This window comes from Lutra lutra, chromosome 7 (assembly GCF_902655055.1).
Source record: "Lutra lutra chromosome 7, mLutLut1.2, whole genome shotgun sequence".
NCBI lineage: Eukaryota > Metazoa > Chordata > Mammalia > Carnivora > Mustelidae > Lutra > Lutra lutra.
In genome coordinates this window covers 119,396,347-119,413,172 of record NC_062284.1, presented here as the reverse complement: position 1 = coordinate 119,413,172, position 16,826 = coordinate 119,396,347, and the positions used below count along the sequence as shown (strand labels likewise).

General features: G+C 48.2%; 1 protein-coding gene across 5 annotated transcripts in view; it reads right to left on the bottom strand.

Annotated features, from left to right (window-relative positions):
- Positions 1–16,826, bottom strand: part of FOXN3 (forkhead box N3) — a 400,340-nt gene that overhangs the window by 208,299 nt on the left and 175,215 nt on the right. For all 5 annotated transcript variants that reach the window (XM_047738590.1, XM_047738593.1, XM_047738594.1 and 2 more), the window contains one exon: positions 12,464–13,020. In XM_047738590.1, the coding sequence (XP_047594546.1) occupies positions 12,464–13,006 (543 nt within the window). In that variant the 5' untranslated portion in view covers positions 13,007–13,020. The remainder of the gene's footprint in view (positions 1–12,463; positions 13,021–16,826) is intronic.

Sequence of the window (16,826 nt, the reverse complement as noted above, 5' to 3'; positions counted from 1 at the left end):
TCCCATTCTATTCCCCATGCTGCCCGCTCCCCCCTGACCATGGCAAGCTAACCCTGGTGACTCATGACCTCCTCTCTCCTTGCCAACTACCCCTGTTGTCCTGGTCTTCCTGAAGGGTCCAGCTAATGAAATTCTGTGCCGTCCCCAGGAGTCCCACCATGGTTCTACTACCCATTAGGCATCATTTTTCTCCTTTGGATTTCCAAACCAGGTAATCTTGGCCATTGGTCAATCCCTTGGCAAATGGCAAATGCCACTTTTAATCTTTCTGGTCTCTTTTTATCTTTGCCCAGTCCACTACACCAAAGTTTGGTAATCTCTCTGTATTGTCTCTGCCAGTCCCTGCACAGAGTTAATTATGTTTTTCCCCCATGTTGGGATGACATGGGCCGGTTAGCAAGAACCATTACCCAATCTCTTGATCTTGAAAATCTGGACAACTTGTGTTGGATAGCTGACATTTATTACTGTCTAGAACAGGGGGCTAGAGTTCATAATTTTGGGTAATCACTCAACCCTGTGATTATAGGCAATTTGAGGGCGGCTGGCAGGAAGAAGTGGCCACCAAAGAAAAACTTTGCTAGTTTGGGAAATGCCAGCCCCAAATCTATGGAAACAAAATGCAAGGAAGATGAAGTCATCACAGCAATGATAAAGAATCAGAAGGGGGCCTTGGACAGTCCCAGTATTCACTGGTATATTAGTCTCCAACACCCGGGACAGGTGCCCTGAGGAGACACAAAGGGAAAGAGAATATAAAACACTCAAAAGCTCCTCTTATTTTTATTTTCATTACTGAAATGTTTTTGAAAGACCAAAGGCTTCCCAGAAAATTTTTTTTGCGGCAGGCAGGTTTCCAGCCCCGACCCCGGCCCACATGAAGGAGCGTCCCAGCAAATGCCGGGATCTAGAAAACCCTGCCCTTGTTTCGACCAGACCTGAGCACCCAGCCCAGGATAACCAAGTCCATGTGTCTGGAACTATGAGAGAGACACTGCACAGAAATGACGGGGCTGATGTCTCTGGGCTCGGCGACCATCACATCGAGGGGGCTGGCTCCCAAGTTTCCATCGCAGTAAGCCAATGGTGTTATGCAGCAGAAATCAACAGCCACACAGAGGAAGCCAGACTGCAAAGAAGAAACTGGAACCCACAGAAAGGCGGGGATGAGCATCCCCGAGGGACCACTGAGGGACGACGTAGGGAGCAGTTCCACGGACTGCGGACCCAGGACGTGTTTTTTTGTGCCTCACCACCTGCCCGGTGGGACTGATTATTCTATATTTGGGACAAACACTCTTTTACAGATGCCAGCCTGGGTGGCTTTCCTTTCCTTGCAACCAAACTACAACATTCTCCTTTAAGAGAAACTTATTCCACAGGGAAATCCCTCTTATAATCTATTTCAACTGACAGCAGCTACTTCTGTCTGATTTATTACCTCGGTAAGCCTTCCTTCTGGTGGAGGGGAGGGGCTGCGATCTCTTTTAAAGCAGAAGGGATCCTACACTGGCAGGGCCGGCGTGTGCAGCCCTACATTACAGTGCCCTACTCGATGCATCTAAACTAGTCTGGTCAGCTTCTCCATTCCCTGGAAGCTGGGGAGCCACCACATCAGCAACTCCGTTGCTAAGGCAACTGCTTACTTTCCATATCAACTGCAAACTCGTTGCTATGGAAACACATATACAAGAAAAATTCCTCTCTCCAGCCAGGGACCAGATGGCAGGGAACTCAGGGAAGTCATGGGTTAGGGGGCTTTGCTAAATGGGGTGTTTACTAGAGTGCATTTCTCTCCCCATCTCCGAGGCACCACCGGCCGGGAGCACAATTAGAAATTATCATCTCGTTACAAAAAGCAAAGGTTTGGTTTCTGCCTGCAAAACTACAGGCAGGAACTACAATAACTACAGGTAAGTTGTTTCTGAAATAATTCTGAATTTCTCCCTCTAAATATGAACTTTTGTTTTTATTCCCCATGCTGAAGATACCCTAAAACAAATTCTCTAGTCAAACGGTAATGGAAATGTAATTTTTAGTAAGAACTGAAACAGAGGTTTGATTTTTCCTTTCTGATGGAGAGATAATCCAGAAATCCTCTTTAGTTTCCACCAACTAAGTGCTAATGTGTCCCAGATTTATACCTCTGCTCTGACTTCTCTGCTGAGCTTGAAACTCACATATCAAACCTCCAACCTGACAGCTCCACTCAGATGTTCAAAAGCCACCTCAAATTTAACATGGTCAAAACAGAATTTTTGCTCTGTCTCCCATCTGACTTCCCAACACTCATCTGCCCACCACCCCTCATCTGCAAACCCCAACTCTGATCTAAGCCAGCGTCATTTCTTGTCATCTCTAACCTCCACCATTGGAACCAGCCCAGATACATGCTTCTCTCCCTGATGTCTCTTTAAAACGTCTCATTCTCCCTCTTTAATGTGCTTTCTACTAGCCTTCTTTCTTTTCCTTGGACATTTCAAGCTGTTGCTACCTCAGGGCCTCTGCACCTGCTGTGATCTCTGTTCCAATCTTTGCAGCACCCCTCTTGCCATTTAAAGCATGGCCCGACAGCACCTCCAGGAAGCCTCCTGCTCTCCTCCCCACCCCTCTCCAGCACATTACCCTGTTGAATCTTCATTGTGTGTATCACTATCTGATCTCTTACCCAGGTGTCCATGTATGGACCTACTATTTAACATGGACATCCCCCTCCCCTTCTTCCTGCCCTATGGACAGTCTAGAACAGATGGGTAATTACCTATAACAGGTTACCACTATAGCCTAGGCACCCAAACTGTGCTTGGCACTCCCCACGTATGTGTGGCATGAACGATCACGGCTAAAAATGCTTCTAAAAGGACTAAGCTACTTTTTTGGCAAATGCTGAGTCTAATTTTTACTTTGCAAACTAAGGCTTCTGCAGGGTCTCAGAATCAAGGCTACGAACACAGGTTCTCACTTTTCATGATGGCGTCTGTGGAAGACACTGGAAAGAACTGGGCATCCCATGTGGTATTCTCAGAATACTGTGTGGGGCGCAGCTCTGGGCCACACTGCTGTACTCTGATTTCAGGAGCACCCGGGATGCTTCCCCCGCCCCCCCCCCCAACCAGAGCCACGATGAGAGTAGTGCTCATGTGACTTGGCCTTTTTTTTTTTTCCTCCTAAAAACAAAGTGTACAAACATCCTGCTAGCTGACTGTTTTCTGTCTAGTGACATTAGTTAAATCACTTCTCGGTCCTGTCCCTAGAGGAGCACAGACACAGCCTCTGAGAGGCATTTCATGGAGCCCCAGCAAATGGAAGGCAAGCCTGAACTTGAACCCACCGGGTGCAGAGCAGAACCCCACCTACCCTGTGGGGACAAGAGGACGAGACCAAGGGGTCACTGGAGAGCCTCTCCCCTGGGAAGCAGCAAACTCTCTCCGCCTGCATTGACTGGTCTCCTGCTGAGTTCACACGCCCATGCGCGCGTGCATGCACACACATCAAAGACTTCATCCCGTTCTTGGAACGCTCTGTAACCTCACATGGCAAACTGGCAGGTTATTATTGAAAAAACAACTTTACAGTGCTATCTTCAACCATACATTTCCTTGCTTTTCTTATCATACTTGGCACAGACTACATCTTCACCTCTATCAAGCTATTGCTTTTGAAAATATTAAATGCAATTTAACCAGAATATCTTGAAGCAAAACCTTGGTTAACTGCCATGTTTAAAAAAAAAAAAAAAAAAATGGGTCAGCGTCTCTGCTTTAGCTAAGTTACCAAAGCAATTTAAAGTTTCCCCCTTGCTGTCCTATCTTCCCCACCAACTCCTTACTCTTACTTACATAACCTCTCTGACCACCCGTCTCTCTCCTTCCTCTTCCCTGACACTGTTCCAACACATCCCTTGGGTTCAGCAACATTCATCTCCTCTAGACCTCAGTGACAGAAAATTCCATGCTTGCTTAGCAACACAAGCAACGTTTTATTTGGGACTGCAGTGGGCCCCGCCACAAGACTACCTTTCTTAGCCTGCTTTGCAGTCATGTGGACAGAGGACAGCCAATGAGATGAAAGCAGACCGTGGGGATTCCAAAAAAGCTCCTTAAAACTGCTAACTCAGAGGTGCCTGGATGGCTATTTGGTTAAGTGAATGCCTTCGGCTCAGGTCATGACCCCAGGGTCCTGGGATCAAGCCCCACATCTGGCTCCCTGTTCAGTGGGGAGCCTGCTACTCCGCCTGCTTGTGTTCTTTCTGTCAAATAAATAAAAATTAAAAAAAAAAAAAACTGCTACATCAGTGGGACCCCCACCTTGGGTCCTTCCCTGCATACCCCTTCCTACTTCCTACATGGAGAACATGCTAGCTGATGCCACCTCCAACCACGAGAAGCCTCTGAGAATGGAAACCAGCACTGACCAGGAATAGCAGAGCAGGAAGAGAGATGGGATGTGCATCTCTGCCCAACTCCTCAAGACTTATTCTATGTGGCAGACTAATCCCCTTGTAGTGTGTTTAATTCACCGTTGCTTGGATTTTCTAGAATAAATAGTCAAACCTCATCCTACCTTATCCATCCTTGGAGGTCCCGTGCTCATTCCCACACCAGAAGAATGCTTTCTGAATTTAGCCGAGTGCTTCCCCGCCATGAAGAATACCCACATGACCCATTTTGGGGAAGAGAAGCTTTCTGACCTCAAACGACACCTGTCACCTCACTGACCTGGCATGCTTCCCATACCCGTGCTGGTTTCTTCTTCATTTTTTATTATGGCTCCCGTTTCCCTGCAATCAAGCTCCCAAAAGGCAAGAACCAAATCTCGCTTTTTAACTTAACCTTTCATGTTACCAAATAATTCTACTGAACAAACTAATAAGGAGAGGACCCTGGTTTCCCTGAAATCACAGGTAAAGAGACACTGATGACCTACTAACACGGAGGCACTCCACAGAACCATCTGGGAAGTTCTGACAGTAACTTCAGGCCCATGTTAAACCAAATGCAGCCAAAAGATTAACCCTCACAGGGCTACGCAGATGTATTCACTGAGACAAGCGGCAAATATTAAAAGTGACAAGAGTGGGGAATGGGAATAAGGTACTTTAAGGTGATTATAAAACCAAAATTCATAAACAAAAGACCTAATAAACCACAGTATCATCAAAACTCTACATTAGCCTTTAGGGCGCCTGGGTGGCTCAGTGGGTTAAGCCGCTGCCTTCGGCTCAGGTCATGATCTCAGAGTCCTGGGATCGAGTCCCGCATCGGGTTCTCTGCTCGGCAGAGATCCTGCTTCCCTCTCTCTCTCTCTCTGCCTGCCTCTCCATCTACTTGTGATCTCTCTCTGTCAAATAAATAAATAAAATCTTTAAAAAAACAAAACAAAACAAAACAAAACAAAAAACTCTACATTAGCCTTTTAAAAATACTCAGTCATCTGTTTCAAGTGCAAAAATGTCCATTGGGAAGATGGGGAATTTTCTATAAAATCTAAGACCTGCCATCATCTTGCCAAAATTTAACAGCATTAAGATGACCAAGGGCTGTGAAAGAGAGAGAGTATGGATTAATCCAAACAACCCATCATTATTTATGAAAGAAGCAAAACCTGTGACTTTCAAATAGGAGGTCAGTGTGCCAACTTCCCATATTATTTACTGCAGAGAATTATCCTGCAGCGAAAGTGATTTCAAAGGGAAATCCCAAAGCCTCTTCAGCTCAACGGGGGGAGGTTCTGAGAGCAATTTCTTGTTGCTTGGATATCCAGGCAGTGCTTCAATGAAGAAGCACCCCATACACCTACCAGGTACCAGGTAGCCCTACCAAAGAAAACACAACATTTTTTGAACTGTTCATGGGGAGAGCTACTGGCCACCAGTGGGGCCCTCGAGTCCAGAAGAACCAAGCTTTCCAGAAGACTCGCAGGGCTCCTTAATGAGGTCAATAACAGCAATCACTATGGGAGGACCTGAGAAAGCAGTGTATTTTTGAAACAGAAGGGCCAGAAAGGAATGATGTGAGAAACAGGAAACATAAGCAAAAGGAGGGGACAGGGAGGAAGGAAGGACTTCTGCTGGTAAGTTCCAGGAGCCAGAAGGAAAGGGGGTGGGGCGGTGGCTCACTGGACCACCAGGGCACATTCAACTCTGCATCCTTCCAGCACTTGGTGTACTAAGTAGAGTAGGAACGGACAATAATGGATATTTTAAGAAGTCTTTTGAATGAGTGAATGAGCAGACAATGAACAGCCGGCAAGATTGGGACAACAGAAATGCATCCCCCCCACCCCGCCAACGCATCTAGTATCTGGAAGAATCGGAAAGAAGCAGAGTGCTGGGATTGGTGGGAGAGGTGGCCAAGGGTGGTACAGGCTTCTTGGAATGACCGGATGCTGGTACGAAATGCTCCCTATTCCAGGGCCGGCGACATGGGGTTGTATTTACTTCAGGCGCTGGGACACCATGAAAAAGTTTCAACCTTCTAAGGCAACAAAGTCTATGTTTAGCACAGACAAGAGAAAGCCAAGTGCTAGGCAGTATACACTGGTGAGCAAGAGGCAGCCCATACGAAGAAACTTACACATTTTCCGCATGCCCCCCGATCCCACATTACCCTGATTTTTAGGACCTTCCCCACCAAAACCAGACTACACAGTCCTTCAAAGGGCATCCCTTACCCAAAATAAAAGAAGTCATCTCTTCTTCCTAAAATGACCATCATTGGAACGGGTACACTGACTAGCATCACAGGAAAGGGAAAGGCTCCTGATACAGCGCTGACACTACCAAAGTGGGGAGCGGATTAGAGGCAATAGTGCACATGGGGGTGTCCCGCCATGTAAGAGATCATTCTCCAATCTGCCTTTGAAAAAGAATCTCATCCACCTGGATGGAGAAGCGAAACATCAAGGGACCTGGCAATTGGAAGGGAGAGCTTGTGTGAACAGTGTCTATGCACAGAGGAGGGACTCTGGACTTGGGCCAGATGAGTGGAGGGGGCCTGGAATGGATCATGGAAGCAGGAAGTCGAGAGGGCAGTGGTAGGCTTCGTACAGATGCCACATCTCTCTTCCCATTTGCTGACAAAGACAGAATCTGGCCCCATCTCAACAGCACAAGAAGATTCTCTGTATTTCTTTCTCTACCCTGCACCCCCAGAGTAAATTCTGGGTTCACTAGTGTTATTTTAGTTCCCGGTAGGTCATGTTCATAGAATATTTTGAGGAAGAATGTAGAGATCACCTGCAACAGCCTGTCTACCGAGGTGTAATTGAGCACCCAGGTTAATTTAAGCGGAAGGCCCTTCAAAACTGGAGGGAGCGAATGTGAATTCCTATTCTCCTACTTACCAGCTTTGTGACCTCTGGTGAGTTCCTTAACCGCTCTAAGCTTAACTCCTCACCTATCTGAAGAAGGAAAATAGGACCTACCTCACAGGACTGTAGTGAGGAAGTGGGATACTGCATATGGAGGGTTCAAAGAAGGGGTTTCCATATTATGTCTGTTACTGTTATTACAAAACACAGGTGGCTTTTCCCTTCTCCTGAGTCAGAGGTTCCATTTGTTCATCTGCTTTTTATCAAATGAACAAAATCTTGGGATCCTCCAGGAATATACAACACGCAGAGTCTCGGGGCACGCGGTCAATAATTTCAGGCTGTCTGCAGAGCCTCTGATATCCAAAGACCCCCAGTGAAGAAGCCCGGCCATTACAAATTCCTGCTTCTACGTGAGAGCCGAGACAGCTTAGCACCAGCATCAAAGCTAGAACCAGGTAGCCTGGCTTCTAATCCTCTTTCAACCAAGACAACAAGCTAAAATTGTATTTAAAGCACTCAGCCCAGGGGGCACCTGGCTGGCTAAGTCGGAAAAGCATGCGACTCTGACTCTCAGGGTTGTGGGTTCGAGCCCCCTGCTGCAAACAGAGAATACTAAAAAAAATAAAATAAAAATAAAATAAAATTTAAAAAAAAACAAAACAAAACAAAAAAAACCCAGCTCTGGATATAATAAACATACTTTTTTAAAATTTATTTATTTGACAGACAGAGATCAGAAGCAGGCAGAGAGGCAGGCAGAGAGACAGGGGGAAGCAGGCTCCCCGCTGAGCAGAGAGCCCGATTCGGGGCCCGATCCCAGGACCCTGAGATCATGACCTGAGCCGAAGGCAGAGGCTTTAACCCACTGAACCACCCAGGCGCCCCAACATACTTTTTTTTTTTTTAAGATTTATTTATTTATTTAACAGAGAGAGACACAGCAAGAGAGGGAACACAAGTAGCGGGGAGTGGGAGGGAGAAGCAGGCTTCCTGCTGAGCAGGAGCCAGATGCTGGGCTTAATCCCAGCATCCTGGGATCATGACCCTAGCCGAAGGCAGACGCTTAAGGACTTACCCACTCAGGCACCCCAATAAATATATTTTTGTACAGTGTTTCCTTGATAAACCCTCTTGCAACAACATTTTTCATTAAACTAGTAAGAAGTAAAGAGAAGGCACAGAAATAGAAACACACATACCCAAGCGGTTATAATCCAGTCTGTAAAAGGGAATGGCACTTCACTTCTCCTTTACAAGTACTCAGAGAGGTTAGCACGGACGGGCTCATCTTACAGTCTTAACCAAGATCTGTATTTATGGGATATAAAACTTATTCTCAGACTTTGAAACTCTCCAGTGATTGATTCAGGCAAAGGTCCAGCCACTGCTGGTGGGGAACTCGGCACAGGTGGAAACAGCCAACCCTGAGTGAGCCCACAGCTGACACTCGGCATCCCCAGGAGGGGCCACCAGCCTTCCTCACGTGAGAACAGTCTATAAAGCATTTTGGAGGGGTGGGGAGACCAGACTTGATCCAGCCTTACTTCCATTTCACAGAAACACAAGGGGATAGAAGAACATGCTAAATGAAATCACCATGAAGCCGCCGGAACATGGGCCATTCCTGAGCACAACGGATGGGTCTCTTAAGAGGAAGGGCACTGGAAAGGGGAGCGGCCGAGGCTGCTGTCCAGGAAAACAGACGCCAGGCACCTAACAGCCAACTGCACAGCATAAACCACGTTCGGATTCCAATTCAATCAAACATTCTATAAATCCTCAGAGATCTCCAAATATGGATCTGACATTAGGTGAGACCAAGGAAGTGTTTGCTTTGTTCAGGAGATGCCGGAATTGAGCTGATGTAAAACCTGGCGATTTTTCTTCTGCACACGGGAGGCAAAAGAACATGGGGAAAAAAATAATAAAAATAAAAATTAAAAAGTTAAAAAAAAAAAGGACATGAGATCTGGGTCTGCTTCGAAGCTTGCAAACTCTGGAGCTGGTTGTGGGCAACGGGGGTGAGAGGGAGTCATCACACTACTCTCTCTCCATGTGTGTCTGAATTTCTCTAGGATTACAAAATAAAAAAATTCTATCTTTCACAATCACTTTTAAGTCTTTATGTATCTAAGTCTTATAAGAAATAAAATGTAGGGGCACCTGGGTGGCTCAGTTGTTAAGCATCTGCCATCAGCTCAGGTCATGATCCCACGGTTCTGGGATCAAGCCCCACATCGGGCTCTCTGCTCGGCGGGAAGCCTGCTTCTCCCTCTCCCACTCCCCCCTGCTTGTGTTCCTTCTCTTCCTGTGTGTCTCTATCAAACAAATAAAATCTTTTGAAAAAAAGAGAGAGAGAGAAACGGAAGCAAAACTGTCTATTCTCCCCGACTTACTCATTCATGAGATGTTCCCGATGAAATCTCAGCTTTGGAAAGAACCCAAGAGGGCATGTAGTTCAGGGAGTCTCAAATCTGGCTGCAAGTCAGAAACACCCATAGAACTTATCAGAACCACCAATCGTCCCCAACCCATCTCAAACCGACTGAACGAGCATCTCCAGGGCGGGAGCCAGAAATGCTCATGGAGGTGCCCTGGGGGTTGCTGGTGCAGTCTTGGAAGATCCCTCTCCCATGTCCCAGGCAGGCAGGTATCCAGCAGGGGACGTGTTCCAAGCCCGCAAGGAAAAGGACCACACCAGATCCTGCAATCTCAGTTATATTGAGCTTAAAACTGTGTTCCACACTTTTAGAAGAAAAAAAAAAAATGTGACTACAACGTGCAAGCCTTCCGTTCTCCCCCTTCAACGAACACATATTTCTCACCAACATTCGGGGGCACTTGGTCACTGCACAGTGGCCCAACCTCAATGTGGAAGCTACCAGGAAGTAAAATCAAAAAACAAGCTTACCTGTACAGCCAAAGAGGCTTTCACTGAGCAAAGTGTCAGGGAGAATGCCTTCCCCTTTACTGAGCTAGCCAGAGGAGAAACCCCAAATGGAGGGACCAGCACGGGGACCCTGGAAAGAGGTGGGAGTAACCCAAGAAAGGAGGAAAAAAGGGGGAAAACTCACACTCTGGCCTGTGTTCTCGTAAAATCACAAACAATGGGAACAAACTCCCAACGACAACACCGACTGGCATCCGATCAGAAACACGTCAATAGAGGTCGGCACAGCTAGGAAGCCAGAACCCCACATTTCCTAAGATTAACAATCTCAAATCCTTAAAGCCATTCCCCTTCCACAGGACAACCGTCACCCCTGGAAAAGTAGACTCCCAGAGCGGGGGCTGGGGGCACACAAGGGGGAGATGGCACTCTGGCCTGTGTGCCTTCACTCACACGCACATCCCGCCCAACACGCCTGTCACTCGGGGGAGGGGGGGGCTCCGCCTGAGTCTCACTGCACACTGCGGAGCTGCTTTGTTGAATGGTTCTGAGTGAGCGTTTGCCCCATTACTTTTCTGTGTGCTGGCCTCGTGGCAAACACGGAGCCAGGCGGGGGGTGACACGCAAGACAGGTTCATGCCAAACTGAACGTGCTGTTCGCCGCCTTCTCGGGGACATGTGGCTCTGGAGGACCTGGACAGCATTTTCTTCACTGTCTTCTCATCCTGGAGTTGCTTTCTAAGATTTTCCCCTCCTAACCATAAAGACCCAGCTATACAGAAATGTTTAATAGCACGGACTTGGCCCTTGACGGGGTTGCGGTGGACTCTCTTTAAGTTCAAAGAAGAATGGTAAAGCAGTCAACAGAGCCAAGTACCAGATCGGTCTCCTCGTACTCCTTCGGCGAGGTGGAGGGGAGGAAAGAGAGCAGTGGACACCGAGGGACAGCGGCAGCGCCCCACAAATGTCACACTTAGGAAAAATACGGACATGCGGTCTATTTGCATGTGCACACCAGACCCAGGCATCGCCTGCCCCAGCAGTCAAAGGCAAAGCTCCTGAGTGTCCACATCTTTGCCGGTGTTCTCACGCAAGCCCCCTCCTCAAACCCTGCACGCCCACTCCCCATCTTGAGCATAAACTCCAGGGGAACAGCATTTGCAGAAAAACGTGTCCAGCTGCGGCAAGGGGAAATACGGCGTCACCCCTTCCTGATTCATACTCCTCCACGCCCAAGACGAGCAGAGTTTTCTCCAGCTCAGGATTTTACTGCAAACAGGACCACGTTTCTGGAGAAGGAAAGGCCCCAACACTGCACAGCCAGTGCAGTCCCACAGCCAAACTTCAAGAAGGGGCAAAAGCAGATCTCCAGCTATACACTGAAATGTCACTACCATGAAAACCCAGGCTGAAACACACAGGAATAATGCGACAACTCTGGGGCGAGAACATTTCCCAGCTTACGTCCCAAATGCAGCTGTTAACTTTTCAGAACTCCAAAGTCAGACCACAGCTCTGCGTTCCAGCCCTGCCAGTCAACCCTCTATTACAGAAACTCTCTCGCTTCAGTAGAGCAGGAAACCTGGACTAAGACCGTACAGTCAAAAGTCAATCTCTTGGAAGCCCATCTCTAAAGGGAACTTTACCCCGATTTTTCAGACCCGTTGTTTTGAAGTTATCACTTACGTGTACACCTGATTTTATCGGAGTCACCTCGGCAATCCACATCTTTGTCCGGTATGGGAGTGTACTGTTTGGCCACCTCCCAATGCCCATTCCTGTCCATTTATTCTAGAATCCTGGAGAGGCTGCCCCTCTCCAAGTTAACACTTAGAAAAGAAATGCCATTTTTCTCTTGTCCCAGGTGGCAATTTTCCTCCAATGTATACATACATACCCCACGGTTAATGGCTGTCCTTGGAACATGGACCTGTGTCTGTACTGCAAACCCAGAGGGACCCATCCACGTTGAGCGATGATCCCAAGAACCAATCAAGTGTGCGAACCACCGTTTTATGATTATGCTCAGATACCACAGTGGGAAACCCTCAATCCAGCATGAACACCAGAAACACCGTCCAATGACCATGTTGAAGGCAAAGGAAGTTCTCTGCCACCAAATGAATGAAATAAAATTACTCAATTATAACTGCGCCCTTCGGTGTGGTGAATTTACATCCCTCGACATTGTTTTTTCATGGGGAGGAAGGGCACATTTTTAAAAAAGAGAAACGTGAGTTCCAGACCCAAAGAGCTTACCTGACTCCTCTCCTTGTCCACTTTCTTAAAACACTTATTCAAAGACAAATTATGTCTCACTGAGTTTTTCCACCCGGTAGGTGCGTTTGCAAAATACGGAAAATGTTCCAAGATCCAGTTGTAGATATCCTTTACTGGCAGGCGCTTGGTTGGAGAGTCCTCGATGGCCATAAATATGAGGCAGCTGAAGGAGTAGGGGGGTTTGCAGTTGGGGTTCTGCCTGGCATCGTAGGGCATGTCAGAGTGGGCAGGGGATGGAGGGGTGTCATCGTCCAGGTCCTGGACAGGGCTGACACTCCTGAGGACCGACTCTCCGAAGCTCTTCAGCAAGTTCTTGCTCTCGTGAAGCCAGTTCAAATTGGTCAGCTCCTCATCTTCCATGGCCCCCTCTTCTAATCGGAAGTCAGGCAGAGAGAAGTCGAGGTCATCGTCCTCCTGAAGGGCCTTGGAGAAACCACCGCCCCGGTAACACGGACTCAGCCCACTGGAGACGCGAATTCCTGAGCTTTCTGGCTTCTTACTGGGAGGCATGACGGGACCCATTTATGTGAAGGCTCCTGGTGAACAGAGTACAAAGAAAAGATGAGTTGGGAAAACCCAAAACAGAGAGGCAGCTGTGCCCTCCTAATTCTTTTGCGCCCACCCCCAACCCCCACCACTTCTATGGACCCCATGCCCCTGGAAACAGCATCTCCTGCCAAGCTGAGGACCACAGACCTACCACTCCACCACTAATAAAGTAAAAGCAGTCTGTGAGCGTAGCCCTGTGACTCTGCCACCTCTTAAAATACAAGGAGACTGGAACTATTTACAGTATCTTTAATATGCAAATGAATCACAAAAAGAATGGGGAACTCTACAAAGCTTTCTTCCCAGATTCACATCATCATTATATTATCACTGTACCCCACTGGGAATAATCATTTATTTCTTGGTGCCTCAGTTTCTCCTCAGAATATGAATGCACAGGGGCGCCTGGGTGGCTCAGTGGGTTAAGCCTCTGCCTTCAGCTCGGGTCATGATCTCAGGGTCCTGGGATCGAGCCCCCCATCGGGCTCTCTGCTCAACAGGGACACTGCTTCCCCCTGTCTCTCTGCCTGCCTCTCTGCCTACTTGTGATCTCTGTCAAATAAATAAAATCTTTAAAAAAAAAAAATACGAATGTATATACAGTTAAGAATTCTTTCAAGCCTCACGATAAACACTACAAAGTAAAGGCCATGCCCCACACTCTGGTCACTTGGGGTTCTAGGCCTCAGGGTTTATCCTTCCCTCCCCTCCCCACTGCAAAATACCTGCAAGTTTAAGACCAGGTGTTTCAGATTAAGTTCAGCTGTCTCCACATGAAAACCATGACAACCGTCCCAGAATTAACATTCTGACCACGGCGTGCGCTGATTGGTAGTGTTTTATATCTGACTGTATCTTTCCTCCACAAGCAATGGCCCCAAACTCCGCAACTTTAATCACAGCTGGCAAGTCTAGAAAGTGGTAAACAAGGAAGTCTGTGGGTTGGAACTAGAGGAAAAAGTGCATTCAATTATTGGGACACTACACCCCAGATGAAAAACTGAGTAACTCTGGGCACCGCACCAATCAATGGGACTGTGAAGACAAGCCATTAACTGAAATTAGAATTGGTGAAAAAAGAGGAGCAACCTGCAGCTGCAACTGAAGGTAAATGCAACAAAAATCGCTACAGAATTCTATTCTGCACCCCCCACGCCACCCCCATTTTTATCAATGACCTAGAACAGGGAGTACAACTTCTGATGAGAAAAGGAAATGAGGACGTGGCAAGTCCACAAACAGAATGACCCCGATAGATACAAAGCATATTCAACCCTCGAGTACTCAATGTAAGACAGAAAGAACAGTATAAAGATAATGAAAGAGGTCTCCCACTGTCCGCTCGCAGCACTCACACGATGGGCTTGGTTTAAGAAGCATGTCTGTTTTATTTTCTCCCCCTGAGTAAGAAGATCAAGCCATCTCTCTAGAAAAACAGAATGAACACAAAGCAGACACGATCATTCTAAGACTCCAAATGCGCATTGACAGTGTGCTGAAAGTAACTGCTTCAGCTGGGGAAGCTCTGGAATGGGATTCTAGAAAGCGTAATGTGAGACACCCAATGGCCAGCCAAGGGTGCCTGAAAACTCCAGCACCCTCCCTCCATCACAAGGTCCCCACACAGAACCTGCGGGCAGAAGGCGGGAGGAAGCTTTCCGGAGCTACTGAAAGATGCCCAGCTCCAAGGACAGAAAACTTCCAGTTTGAGCCACAGGGACTTCTTTCCGTCAAGAAGGATCGGAACCTGAGTAGCACAGGTCACAATTTAAAGAATAAGCTTGTATCTTTAGGTTTGGGGGTATGACAGAAGCCCCACCTGGTAACGTTTTTACCATTTTTATGAACAAATCAAAGCTAGGCTTGTCTCCCTCCCAGTTTCCCCAGATCCCATCACGAAACCCTAAGTTTCTGAAAACCAGGAATATCCACACAGTAGAGTACAAAGCGGAATGAAATACTCCAGGCACCGAAGTCAACTTCAGCTCCAGATGAAAGTTTTATGTCTCCCGAGCATCCAAACAGGAAAATTATATCATGGCTGACAGTAAAGTAATTTAATTGCACTGTTGCTATGACAACATGCTGCTCTTTCTTTTCAATTTGCTTATTTGTCAGAAGCTTCCCAAAGGAACTAACACACGATACTCCATGTTTTCTTTTGTTTTAAACAAACATTGCCAGCAGTATGGTCTTATTAGAAAAATGGCACTGTGGAGAAGAGGGTGACGGGGGTCCGCTACCTAGGAATCATCTGTCTGCTTTGTGTTTCTGTCCCCTCGTGCTGTCCAACTGTAAACTGCAACCCTATAAATCCAGCATTTTCACAGCAACAGTATCAAGAGCTGCTGATCACTACAGTTCCATTTTAAAAAACAGTCCCCAGAAACCACCACTGAGGAGTTTTCCATTATTATACTCTAACTACACAATTTGCCAAATCTTTTTTTCCTCCTATTTTGGTGGGGGGGATAAAAAAGAGAGCGAGCGAGCGAGAATCCAGATCATGTGAGTGTGCAGTTAGGCAAACATTTTTAATCTGCTACCACAATAGGGTTGCTCCACCAGATATGCAAATAGTTACTCACTAGTGACCTCCTTACAACTTTTCGGTTTGCTATTGGTTACATTCCACACACACACAACCACACACCCTCTTTCTGTTTTTATATGATTTGCTATGTTTTGTTATCTCATTTGCTTTCCAAGGGAGAAAATGCAGCAGGAAAGCTGCATTTCTTGCCCACTATCAGAAGGTTTCCAAATAACTGACACACACATTACTGGCCCAGCTTTGAACAGATGTTCGAAGTGAACTTTGAAAAGTTAAGAGATCCTCTCCAAGCCGAGCAGGGCAGTCGCGAGTTTGGAGGGGCCGGGTAACCCCCGCTCCGCGCGCGCGCGCGCGCACGCACGCGCTCCACTCCCGTCTACTGTACTTGTCAAAAACATTTCAAGGGGACCTGCGGGAGCGGCGATTGGCTGCGTCCCGCGTCAATCAGCGACGTTGCCAGGCAACGAGGAAACCGCTCTGCTCCCCGTATACTGGGCAATTGGGAGCTCGCATACCTTCACTGCCGGTCAGATGTCATAAACCTTTTATTGGCCGCACCGCGGCGAGCCTTAAAAACACATCAATAAAAGCCCGCCATCCCCCCAACTTCTCCAGGGCCCAAGGAGGGTTTCCTAGAGAGCCGGGGTAAGGAGGGGTCGGGCCTCGGGGGTCTCGGGAGACGCTCACTGCCGATGCCAAGCCCGCACAGTTTGGGGGGAGGGGGCATCTTTGTTAGGAGCCTGTTTCTCATCTTGGGGTCTCCCCTAGAGCGGCACCCCCTCCCCGGCCCGGAACGGCGGGGATCCCGTCCTCCGCGGACAATACCAACTCTGCTCCTTTCGAGAGTCTTTTGGAAACCGAGGCACCGGGAAACAGCCCGCACGTCGGGGCAGGAAACTCTTCGGACCGGGCAACTTCCCCGCTCGGGGGCTGCCGTCTCCCCGCCCGGCCGGGCCCCCTAGCCTGAGCCCTCCCCCCAGGAACTGCGGAGTCCCTCGTCTGCCGTGAGCGGCGAGGTCGCCTCCAAGACGGCCTCGGACGAGCGCCCCCGCCCCGAGTCACCCCAACCCCACCGGGGCGCCAGCGGGAGCCGGGAGCAAACTCACCTGGCCGGAGCGGGGAGCGGGGGCGCGGGGACGCCGCAGCCCTTCAGCGGGAGCCCACAAAGTTTCGCGGGCGCCCAGCGGGCATTGCTTGGTGGCCCGGCTAAGGACGCGCGGGCGCGGCGCGGCGAGCCCG